The sequence below is a fragment of the Lichenostomus cassidix genome, chromosome 5, assembly GCF_008360975.1.
Source record: "Lichenostomus cassidix isolate B80296 chromosome 5, HeHo_3.0, whole genome shotgun sequence".
NCBI classification, from domain to species: domain Eukaryota; kingdom Metazoa; phylum Chordata; class Aves; order Passeriformes; family Meliphagidae; genus Lichenostomus; species Lichenostomus cassidix.
In genome coordinates this window covers 25183949-25196610 of record NC_139486.1, presented here as the reverse complement: position 1 = coordinate 25196610, position 12662 = coordinate 25183949, and the positions used below count along the sequence as shown (strand labels likewise).

The window sequence follows — 12662 nt, the reverse complement described above, 5'->3', positions numbered from 1 at the left end:
GAACTGGTCTTCTGCATCTTTGGTAGCCTGTGGTAGCCAGGAGGTGAGCAAGTTGTCTTTGTGGAAATGCTGGTGTTTCCTGGAAAGAGAGTCCTTTGGATTGGAAACCCACAGCTCTTTAAGAGTTATGTACAAAAAACATCAGAAGAAATTGCCTAGGGTAGTTACTCAGCTCTGACGTGAATGAAAGGGGCAGTACTTGCACAGCAGGAAAACCAGTTGGTGTAGCAGTATCTGGATACATGCCAGGGCTAAGATCTACTGAAGCTACCAAGAAGGGCAAAACATTCACCATTGCATCTTGTTAAAATGCTGCTTAGAGGACAGGTGCTACACTTGGAGCACAAGGAAGCCTACTGCCTGTTTTTCTTAAGAGTTGGGTACAGCCTTATTAGTTTGAATCCAAGATGATCCATTCTTAATGGGAAATTTGTAACTTTGCTCATAGCAAAAGCATACAAACACCACTGCCATAAGCAGAGATTTGGGTTAGACTGTTCCCACTTGATTTCTCCAAACTCAAAATTATAGTTGCATTGCTGAGGGGATGCTATTGAAGCAAATAACCTTGGAGAAAGAGTGATGGGAATGAACAGGTGGGAGTTCGTTTGGGACAGAACTGATTTAAATTGCATCTGCCACAGCTAGACTTGTTCAGCTTACCATGCCCCTCCCCAAAATGTATTCACATTCAAGTCAGTGGGGATTATTCAAGTGAACAAGAACAAGCACAACTGTTTGTGCAACCTGCTAGTCAGGACATTCACAGACCCTTGGGACTGGACAGATGCAGGGGTATCAAGTACAACTTACATCCTGCAACAAAGTCTTCTGCTGCTCACACCCATTGCCGAATTTAGTATTCTTTACTGGGAGCATTTCTTTTGTGGGAACAAAAAATGTCTCTTTAATCTGGACAGAGATGTCAGCTCTGAACAGGAAAGCTTTCACAGAAACTCTGAAGTATTAGATATTTCTGCACAACATCCCCCCATTCCCTTTCTCAGATTTTAAAAATTATTAAAAAGCCAACCCACAAATGCAACACTTCAAACTGACCAGTCTCCTATCCACTGCCATCCATTCCCTAGGCTCAAGGAAATGCCCATTCTTGCCACTTCTAAGGCAAGGTAAGCACTACAGCAGCCAAAGAAAGCCCTTAACTACATAGCAAATAATTGTTAGAATATTCACGTTTTAACCCTCTAACACAAGCTGCATAAACACAGGGGGAAAAAATGCTGCAGCAGCAAGTCTCATGTTTCAGTTTTTCCTACCTCTCCCTCCTATCTGCAAACTTTTGCTCCATACTTTTGTCTCAAAGTGTGGCATATCTCCAAGAGGGCAGGACTGATTTAAACCTATTGACTCAAACTGAGCTTAATAAATTTAAATTAATAAATACTGAAAGTAAAACTATCAAGGATAGTAAGGATAGTTTAAAGAAGCTGCTGGCCAACTAAACAAATCTGTGAGGTTTTACACTGTTAGAGATCCAAATTAAAGACCCATGCAACTCACACTACTTATGTTACTCCTCACATACTGACGGACACTTGCATCTCTCAGAGACCAGGTATCACAGTGGCTGCAGCTGCCCAAAGTGCTGTCTGGGGTACTCATATTGGAACCAGATTCTGCTGTGTTGCCTCCAGTAAACTGTCCTCACAAGCTAATGGGAAGGTGGTGTAGCAGTACAACTCAAGAGGAAGTCGAAGCCCAACATACTTTGAAAAAATGTGTCATTTTATTTGTACACTTCCAAAGTTGCATGTAGAAACTTAAGAGTACAGTCCTGCAAATTTACTCATTGCTAGAAGAACTGCCAGGGACACAAGAAGGTATTTATTGATTGATCATCAAGTCAGAGGGGCATAAACAAACAAACAAAAAAAACCCTACCCCCCAAAATTTAAAAAGTTATGGGACTTTTTTTCTTTTTTGCCCCAAGTACAAATTTTATAAATACAAAACAAATTCACAAATTACTTTGAATGCTAAATAAATATCTACTTAATAAACTCAGACCGAATACCTCCAGCCAGCACTGGTACAGTACTTGAAAAGATATGCAGTTGTACTCATTAGTGTTGAGAAGATATGCTCAAACAAGTTTTAACAACACACACAGTTTCTTCAACTGTGCTACAGCAGAAGATTTTCTCTGAGTTGATAAAGCCCTCAATACCACAGCTCCTACAAAATCTAGAGGATGAAATAACGTTATTTTGTGCAGGAAAAAACAAAGTACGTCTGGAAGATATCTGGACACATGAATGTATTAAAAATGTACAAAACCTCTGTAAACCAGTACTGTATCCAGTACATCTATCAAAATTATTAGACACTGAATAAAACTGTAGCAAAGGTAATCTTTCCTACATTCTCCTGAGTGCTTAATAGTACATTGAGAATATAGTGCAGGCCACACTTCAAGGTGGTTAAACAGTTGTTATTGCTTTAAACAGACATGACGACTGTGTAATTTACCAATCCATTTTAATGAATGTAATAAATTCCCTCAAAAAATCCTTTGGAAGGCAGAGGTTAGATTCGTGACTTCTTCGCCGCGGGAGCGGTGTGGTCCACATTACCAGATGTGATTGGAAGTCCAAGCTTTTGAGCCTGAATGTGGAAGAAAGCTTGAAGTCTAGTTCCAGCTTTTGCTTCACTTGTGTTACGAGGGTTGTATTCAAAGCAGTTCGAAAACATCAGCTCAATATCTTCAATGAATTCAGCTAGTGAATAAAATAAATTAATTTAGTACGTCTCAAGTCATAAGAGAGCAGTCTGATAAAGCAGTCTGACATCACTATATTAGTACATTTAGTAATTTAGTGTGATCCCAGACAAAGCTGCAACACAAAAATGTCTTTACGTGTGCCGTGTTTCTGTCATTGTATCAGTGCTGTGCCATGTAACCATTCTTAAATTTCTCTGGTTATCAATACAGGAAATACAAATCAGACAGGAACAACAGTACCTTTTCTAATTATTTCATCAGTGTCACTCACTGACATCAAAGGCTTGAGAAATTACAGTAGTTTCAAAGCTGCCTATTTCTTATCTGCCCACCATGTATGTTAGTAGTAAAGGAACTATGTTCAACAGATCTTATTTTTAAAAATATTAGTAACTGCACTTTTAAAAAAATCAAAACACACCACAAAAACCCAAACACAATTTCAGCTTTCTAATCATCTGACAATTTCTATTTTAGGACAAGAATTTAAAGTGAAGAACACGGTATGGTACCCCTTTCAATAAATAATACTTACATGCTAACTTATATTCACATTTATTCACTTTTTCACGGATTATATTTAAGGCAATAGGTTTTTTGATGATATCATAGTAGTCTGGTACCTAAAAAAAAGAAAATCCAAACAAAAAGATCCATGGACAAACAAATAGAAGCTTAAATTCTGCCTATGTAAAACATTAAGGAAATCATGTATCAGCAGAAAGCATTTATGTTTTGTTATTAAACAAACAGAGGAGTCCCACACAACTACCTTCACTTCCTGAAATGAATACTAGTTTCCAAGCACTGCCTTTCCTTTTTTTGTATCATTGAAGTAGCAGACTACAACAAACATTAGCCAGTAATTCAATGAATAAATATAATCCTAAATACCCTGTGAACAACTGTAAGAAAATTGCATGAGCAGATAAGCATTATGCTGTTCCAGCTATTCCCATCTGTCAAGCACAGAAATTATTAACAATATTTTGAATTTTTTTCTTTTCCTGTAATGTATTACAATGTTAAAAGCTCTTTAATCACAAATAATGACCATTTTGACTGTACCACTATTCATTCATAATTCTGAGATTCCATCTACTTGTGTTGAAGAGAAGGTGGTGAACCTTTCTGCAGTAAGCAGGACACTGTACGCAAGTACCGGTGATGAACTGCCACTCCAGGAAAACATCTATGTGATAAAGGGGGAGGGGAGGAAAAGGACTGCCTAACCTTTAAGTGTACTGATCATTTGGATCCAATTTTGCATTTCAGTAAGCATCACACCTAGGGTGACTCTGTCTCACAAAGTGGGGTGGGGGAAGCGACAGAAAAAGGTATCTGATCCAAACGTGATTTCCTTCCCCCCAGGAAAGATACCCACATGCACCATCATGTATGCCTTAAAACCAAGCTTTTGGTTATGGCCTGTAACTTTACTATATATCAAGTGCAACCTTAAAATGAATCTTAAGAAAGAATTAGTGGAGAAACAGAATAAAATTGACATATTTTTCATTCCTTTCCCCTTAGGAGTGCTGTTTATTACTAAAAAGAAAAGTAATTTTCTCTTTCTGGCCTGCTGTGCACTGACGATTCAGTGTATTCTTTATATTGTCTTAAAGGTAGCAAAAAGTTTAAACCAAAATTTCCATCATAATGAAGAAAATTTGGGTCAGGTATGGATTTTTTTTTTGCAACTATACAGAGACTATACTATCCCTTAGTGATCGATTCAGGCAGACCAGAATGCATTGAATTCTAGCAGTTTAGTTTCAGGATCAAAATTAAGTTGAATTCTCCATCCTTCCTTGCATTCACCAGATTCTTGCCCTTCCCAACATAATCCCAATACTGTTGCAGGCAGTCACTAACCTCCATTTCATTCAAAATTCCTTTCCTCCTCCTCCTCCATGCTTACTTCTTCCATTCACATTTGTACATCATTCTCTTTGTCCAAATTGATTAATCCTTCCAGCTATTTATGACTCTGAATTCAGAGTTTCAAATCTTCATTAAACAGCTATCACTGATAATTTTAACAGAGCATTTAAACACCAAATTCTAGGTCCCCAAGAATGTCTGTGCAGAGTTGCCCAAAGGGCTTGGAAAGGACAGGCACTTTGGCAGGGTTGGATAGCTCCAGCAGTGCCTTACAGCTGACAAGCCAGTGCAGCCTGCAGAAGGCAGCTTTGGGAACTCTTATTGCAGTAAAAGCCTCTAGAGCAGCAACTTTGGGTACCCACTTTACCATCCAGTATTTTGAAATATAAACAAGAGGGAAATTAAGAACAAAGCTACAAGATTTCTTTACCACATTATAGTTAATATCAGAGTGAAGCTGTTTCCATCCTATTATTTATTGCAGGTCTGTTCTCAGAATGTCTTTGCATAACTTAAATATTAATTCAACTAATTAATTAATAACCACAAGCTCACCTTTGGCAGTCCTGTGCTCTACTTGTCTGGTTGGGGTTTTTTCAAACCAAAGCAATTCACATTTTTAAATGTCCAAACATACTTCTGACATCAAATACCTGAGCGGTAAGAGTTCTCCTGAATCCTATTGCTTAGCTCTATCATCCTGTTCAGACCATGCTGTAAGTTCCCAAGGTTTAGCAGCAGGAAGCAGGACTCTCATTATTCCCTCTACAGTTCTTTCAGTTACCTGGATTTTGGAAACCAGTTTCATGAAAGGCCAGCTGTCATCATGTCGTACCAGTTCCACTATGAGTTGTTCAAAAGCTGAGAGTTCATGGACTCCCCCTTGACGTCCAGAACTTCTCCTGTTCAGTATCGGAGGAGATGATTCTGGAAAAAAACCAACACAACACCCCACCAGATAAGAATTAAAGCCTGACAAGTAAAATTTAAAAAAAGATAAAGAAGAAAAAGGTGAAATGCCATTATTCTGGGGTACTAAAACTGTAGTTCAAAAGCATAAGGATGTAGTTTGGCCTAAAGTATTAACCATACTCCAGCCTTGTCATTTACTACTAAAATGTCTCTCTCGTCACATAAAATACTAAGTACCAGGACTTAGCTGGGTGCCTCCTCCAATGCATTAATTTTGAAAATTATTTTTTTCACTCATTTCAATCTTAAAACAATTTGTTAAACATTTGAAGAAAATCCCTATTAGAGAAAAAACAGAATAAGCCGCCTACTCGTAACTTTTACTTTCACAAAACCTCTATTCAGAGTGGTTTTATCTGCTTTCAAGAGTAGTCAGCAGGGTGGTTAAAGGAAAAGCTCAGAAATTCTGAATGGTAACAGATAGAAATGGTGCAGAATACAAGGCTGCCACACTGGAGGGTATGCTCTTTTACACTCTTCAGTCTCACACTGGGTCCTTTTTGTTTTTAAAAGGTTATTGTATTTTCCAAGTATTTCTTTACCATCAAAGTATTACCTTAACAAGCAAGGACACTGTTAGCCCTTATAGCAGACAGACAACACTTTTCTTCTGCTAGTAGTTTCTTTTGCATGGGTATATTCCCAGTTTCATGACTTTGCCTATATATGTGTTCTTCACCATTTAATTATTCAATAAAACAAAATCATAAAAGCTGATGTGAACATTTGCATTCATGTGGGTTAAAGCACTTTCAAATTTTCTATCCACATATTATAGAGCATATTGTCTGCAAATATGAAATTTCAAATACAGATATGACGAACCTCAGATGGCTGAAAGTGTTTTTAAGGTTCACTTTTGTCACTGCAAAAGAAAGAAACTGTCTTGTTGGAAGTAGCAAACTGCCTTCAACTACCGCTTCCAGTCTCCTTGATCTACCACACAAATATTTTAGCAAGGAACAGAACGTGGATTTTGCTGTGATAAACACATTTCTCTAACCTGTAGATTGTCGTTTTCTGCCTCTTCTCTTGGGTTCAGCAGCAGGAAGAGAAAGCTTTGAAGCAGAAATTGGAAACTTCCTAAGCCGTTCACTGGGGTCTGCAGTATCAACAATTCTAAACCCCACAGAGTTGGAAGGGCTGTTTTCCAGTGTGTTATCAGCACTCTTTCTTCCTCTTCGTCTTCTTCGAGGACCAAGTAACTCTACAAAAACATCTGCTTGTAATGAACTTTGGCTCTGACGAGTGGTCCGGCTATTAAGTCTTAAAGTAGGCTTTGTCACTGCTGAGGAGGCTGATTTTATGTTTCTTAAACCTCTTCTGGTAATTTTTGATGAAGATTCAATCTGCTGGCTCCGAGAAGCGTATCTTGCCTGACGCTGGCTGTTCTGACTTGAGAACGGATTGTTGAGTTTGGCTGCTCTCATTTTTAACGGAAACTTGACCTGGGATCTTCCTTGCTTTGATGGGCTACAAAGTGAACAGTTATGTTTATTTATTCCAAAATTCCATTAATCTCTTTTCTCTCCATTTTCTAATTCAGCATTAAAAAAACCCAGCCACTGAAGGTTGAACTGATAAGCAGCTGGCTTGCAACCTGGTGCAGTCAGTCACCCAGTTATCATTATCTTAAATACTGCTCTGGGGTCTCTTAATTATTATGTGGAATACGTACTTTAAAGAAATGCTCAGAATTGTGATCAACTTTGCAGCTTATGAAATAGGAATACATTAACTGGAGCACCAGCTATCAATTTCTTTAAATCACTTATTTCTCACAGAAAGTGTATCTACTAGGCTTTCTGAACATTGTTATCGACCACATAAACAAACTGCATTTGTAAAATGCTACATATAAAGAGTTATGCTCTAATACTCAACACTCCCCTTCCTTTACAGGAGGGAGAGAAGATCCCAGAGATAAATTTATTTCTCAAGGACATACACATTCTCTCCAACTACTGAATCTCAACTGTCAGAGCTGCAAATAAACTTGCTTCAGTCAATTCAAAAGACTGTACCAAAAAGAAGAAAAATACTGTGAGACCAGAAAAGTTTCCTTCAATTTTTATGTTGCTGACATGTTTACCAAATCAAATTTTTATTGAAATTACTAGTTTATATTATTCGGTTGATTGTGTGGGGTTTTTTGGTTTGTTGTGTTTAAAGGAGGTTTTTCTTGGGTTGTTTGTTTGTTTGGATTTTGTTTTGGTGTTGTTATCGTTTTGGGGGCCCTTTTCAGGGGGTAAGGGCGGTTTGGTTTGGTTGTTGGCCTTTTTTAACAGCTACTGCATTAGTCCTTAAGCCTTCCCAATGTCACATGGCTTCTGATGGGCTGTTTTCCCTAATGTTCTAGTACTTACTGTACGCATCTAGTCTTCCAAAATTCAAAACTGGACAAAAATAACTTCAGGTTTTCTCCAGAAAACTTTAACTGTTTGAAACTCCTTCCACTTTACATTCAAACAGCAGCTGCAGCTCTGATGGCCTTCTCCCACCCATACATCCAAAGTTGGAATTTTTATCCTGAAAAGTGAGCCTAAGTCCAGTGGTCCTAGATTTTACTAGTATTAAATCTTTCAGTAAGAGCCAAATTCATAACAAGCTTCCATTTTTCTAAAAATAAACATATTCTTCCAACTAAATTTTCAAGATACATGCTTATGTGAACAATTACTCCACGTAATGGTCAAGGTGATATTTTAGTTTAACAAAAGTCTATTTACCTTATCTCTTCCTCCTCCTGAGATTCATCCTCTTCATCTTGCTCTTCTTCATAATGCTCTTCCTCACTTTGTCCCATCTCATCATAGTTTGCCTCTTCTTCCCCTTCTAGTTGTTCAGCAGTCTCTTCATCACTTTCCACAGAAGGTCTCTGTCTGGAGGAGAGGCGTCTAGAACGCTGTTTTGGTCGGCACTCTGGGCAAAACCAATCTCCTTCAGGAATGACCTAGAAACAGAAGGGGAAAAGAAGAGAAAAAGCATCAGCAATATGCAATTAAGTTATAAGAACTATTCAAGTTCTGTGTGAAAAGGAAGCACTTCCTTTTCCTGAGATACCTTCAGCTTGGGCCTGATGCAGTAAGTATGATATCCTCGATCGCAGCCATCACACAGCACCATGCTTTCTGCATCGCCTTTCTTCCGACACACTTTACAGCGAGCATTGAGGATGGACTTGGACCAGATGACACTTCGATCCAAGGTAGACAGATGAAGGAAGACTTGGGACAAGCTGGTAGAAGAAAGAAGTGACTCTCTCCAGCGATCCAGAACTGTTTTATAGGACCGTCCACCATCACTGGCATCTTCCATTGAAGAAGGGGATTTAAAAAAAATACGAAAAATTACAAAATCCCACAGAATAATCAAACTTCTTTTTCAAAGATCCAGGTTATTCTGGAATACAAGGTAATACTCTGACTGTCAAATAGACAGCTGTAGCAAACTGTTGCAGCAGTAGCAACCTTTGTCTTATCTCTTCAATACTTGAGTATTTCCTCCATAGTTTCCAAGATACTGAAGCTTTAAGATTTAAACCCTTCAACACCTATTCAATTTAGAACTTGCACATACATAGGTCATTAATACGACAGTAAACTCAGATATCGACCTGGAAACCTAACAATTTGATGTTATTTATAAAGTATGAAAGATTATTTCAGATTATTAAAAAAAAAATCACATCTAATTTACCTTCCTTTGTATTTACATTTTGAAATCCCAAAACGTTTAAAGAAAGTAACTGAAACTTCACTGCCAAAAAGCAACTTAAAGGGCACTTTTCACCCACACTTGCTCCAGTACAGTCTACCAGAGAGCCTTTCTGCCCTCTGCCCATGCCTCAGTGCCTTAATCCCTGCCCTGCACTCTGCCTTCACAAGCACCTACATCTCTGTGTAGCTGACCAGGCTGGGTGACGGACCTGGCTGAAATACAACTGTTTCCTTAATATCTTTTAAGCAGCGCAGCACACAGGAATCTGTGGTACACATCAAGTGTCAAACCAAGTAACACCTGGGTTCCTAATTAAGTTAGAAATAAATGGGTGGGGGAACAGGGGTGAGAAATTAGATGGTATTTTCAAATAGTTTTGGTTTGCAATCCAGGCCACAGAAGTGGCCACACAAGCACATACACACTGAATATCGAGGGGGACAGTACTGAATGGGAATGGGCAGCTGGGAATGAGAGAAGCAAATGGGTTGTTTGAGGACCCAAGAGAAAAAAGAAGGTATAAATGACACCCTGCGCTGCTGCTGAGCAGAAAGCTAACTTCTTTATTAAAGCTGAATGTTATTTCTTGCATTTTAAAGTAAGAAGGTTTGAGAACAGGAAGAGACAATACAACAGTGCTTTTGATTATGGAAATGTCCACAGACTTCTATTCTAGAAGTGATACTCCAGCTACCACTGCCTGATCTCAGTTGATTAATGATGCACTCCAGTACACAATGCCACCCTGCCTGCTGCACTACTCAGAGTGGGCACACAAATGGCCTGTGATGCACCTGTCTGCCAAATTATTTATCTTCAGGAATAGAAAGAGAAAGTATCTAATAACACATAAAATGAAAGAACAAAAATTAGACTAATTGCTCTCCTGGCAAGGCCCTTCTCATCAACTGGCTGCCAGGATTTGTATAATCTTGCATACATTTGCATTAGCAGCCTGAGAGAAGCGATGGAAGAAGGCAGAGGATAAACAGGCAACACAGCTTCATAAACAAAATACAGCCACTCCTGAACTGCAAACCTGTATTTCTTAATATTTCCTATTACTTAAGTCTGTAGGCTTCTTGTGTTAACTTCAGTCGTCTGAAGACAGAGGACAAGGTCCTTTTCAAAGCACTGCAGTATATCTCCATGTATTTTTAAAAAATTCAATAAGAAAATTAAAACCGTTTTAATCAGATCTGTGCTATTAGTCTTGCAAAGACACTTTATCTTAAGCATATATATAGTTTGGCAGGCATTTCTTTTGCTGACAACGGCAGCTTGACCATTATTACTTTTATTTGGAGGTTATTTTCAGCCTGGATTGGTTCACCAATATAGTTCATCACATAACACAGCAAATACATTGCAACTGCAAATTTGCAGTGTGAATAGAGATGAAAATTACTGACCACAACCTGCTTCAGCACATCCTGCTGCTGAAGCAAACACGCCAAACAACACCCACTGGTTCAGTTCCCAATTTGTTAAATAAGAATAACACTTTTTTCTTTCATCCATCATCTTCCTCATTTATATTGTTAACTTGGAGTGAGAAATGGCCTCTTCCTTTGTGTCTGAGCAGCTCTACACTGCGCAGTGGGATACCCTTCTGTCAGCTAAGTCCTTCAAGCCTTGCCACAATGCAAATGAAGTCATTTGACAGAACTATGCACTCATCTATCAATAGCTAATTGAGTTCAGGGAAGGGTTTCCCATTTTAGTATTTCTAGAAAGGATATGCAGTTGCACAATACTGTGAAGTTGCAGAAAAACTGGGAACATTAAAAGGAAGGGGGAAAAAAAAAAAACGGGATTATGCGAACATGCAGATTTTGGTCCCAAAGTGATAAAAAGAAACTTCTTTTACTAGTTGCAGAAACCTTTTTCTTATTTTCAAATATTTGAGGTGTAATTGTTTCAGTACCCATGTTTAAACCTTTGGCTTCAATACCATAGTTCCTTCAATGTAAGGAACTGGCTACAAAATTAATTAAGTAAAAAACAATAAAAAAGAAAACTTGATAAAATATTCAACGCTTTCTAATTCTTAGCAATACAAGTAACATTTAAAATTTACCATCTCTCTGACTAGTCTTGTCTTTCACTCTCTTCCTTCTTTTACACCCCCAGTGGTGCCTTTCATCATCTTCTGCTTTACCTAACATTAAATTCATAGAGTTATTTCAAATACCTTTTTGAAGTACGGCAGATTATTTTTAAATTAATTTTTATATTCCATGATTGTGTAGTCAAAAAAGGTGACTTAAACAGTGGGTCTCAATATGTGCACACAGTGAAGAGTAAGAGACTACTGTGCACAGAGGAATTGCACATCCCAGTGCTTGCTTCGACTCCCACTACAAACAGAAGGTTTGAACGGAAAGCTCTGAAGCCTACCCTGCCTTACCTTTCTGTCCATCTCTGGTACAAATGGCCACAGGAGCAAATACTAACCACAGGCTTCTCTCTCAGAAAACAATTTGTCTGGTCTGTGCTAGCACAAACCTTCTCACACCTCAAAAAATGTAGCCAGGTTATGGGCACAGTTCTCAAGGACCAAGAGAATTAGTTCATCTGTCCACTTGAAACAACGGACTTTGGATATTTTTGTGCAGTGTTCTCAAGTATTAAAATGATGGAATTAGCCTCCCAGGAAGGAAGAGCCATAGTCAACCTCATCTGCTCCAATTAAAAGGCACCTTCTTTGACTGCCTTCTCTGAAGAGCAAACAAAAATTCTTTATCATAAAAAAGCGCATTTCCACCTTTGCTGCCTCTGCTCATGAAACTCTGCAGGGAAGTAATGAGAGCATGAGAACAAAGTATGTGTATATACTAATCACATCCCAGGATACTGCTGGAAAATGTCTGATGCTATAATGAGGACAATTATAAATAGGAAGGGAAACAACTTTGGGAGCAGAGGAAACAAAGATAATCAAAACCTAAAAAGAAAGGGATGGAATAAAGACAAACAAAAAGGAGCAAAAAAGTTGGTTTGGGGTTTTTCGTCCTGCAAGAAATGCTCAGCACTAGTTACAAAGTAGGCAAATGGTTCCCTCCATCAGTCTCAAAGGTGCTCCCATGAATTAAAAACCAAACTTTTACATGGAAATCTGAAGGATGCTTAAATGACTGAAGTCCTGAACAAGTGCAGAAGGCAGACTTTTTTTGTCGATGCCTCACTGAACTCCAGGGCAACCAAATCACTTCATCATTTTATACCTCCAACTTTCACATTTCTGCAAAAGGAATGATGAGACATATTACTGCACTACAAAGTATTTTGAAATGTAAGGAAAGGTAAATTTATATAAAAAAGCAAAATTTGTAACAAAAAC

The 12662-nt window shown here is 38.3% G+C and overlaps 1 protein-coding gene across 5 annotated transcripts in view; it reads right to left on the bottom strand.

The window, feature by feature from the left end:
* Positions 1–1725: 1725 nt before the first annotated feature.
* The window catches only part of BAZ1A (bromodomain adjacent to zinc finger domain 1A), a 65601-nt gene continuing 54664 nt past the window's right edge, over positions 1726–12662 (bottom strand). For 3 of the 5 annotated variants that reach the window (XM_085061904.1, XM_085061903.1, XM_085061906.1), the window contains 7 exons: positions 11400–11480; positions 8663–8910; positions 8329–8552; positions 6603–7072; positions 5412–5554; positions 3279–3366; positions 1726–2738 (listed from right to left, as the gene is read on the bottom strand). In XM_085061904.1, coding sequence (XP_084918030.1) covers positions 2548–2738; positions 3279–3366; positions 5412–5554; positions 6603–7072; positions 8329–8552; positions 8663–8910; positions 11400–11480 — 1445 coding nt within the window. In that variant the 3' untranslated portion in view covers positions 1726–2547. The remainder of the gene's footprint in view (positions 2739–3278; positions 3367–5411; positions 5555–6602; positions 7073–8328; positions 8553–8662; positions 8911–11399; positions 11481–12662) is intronic. The other 2 variants (XM_085061905.1, XM_085061907.1) reach the window with 1 other exon arrangement.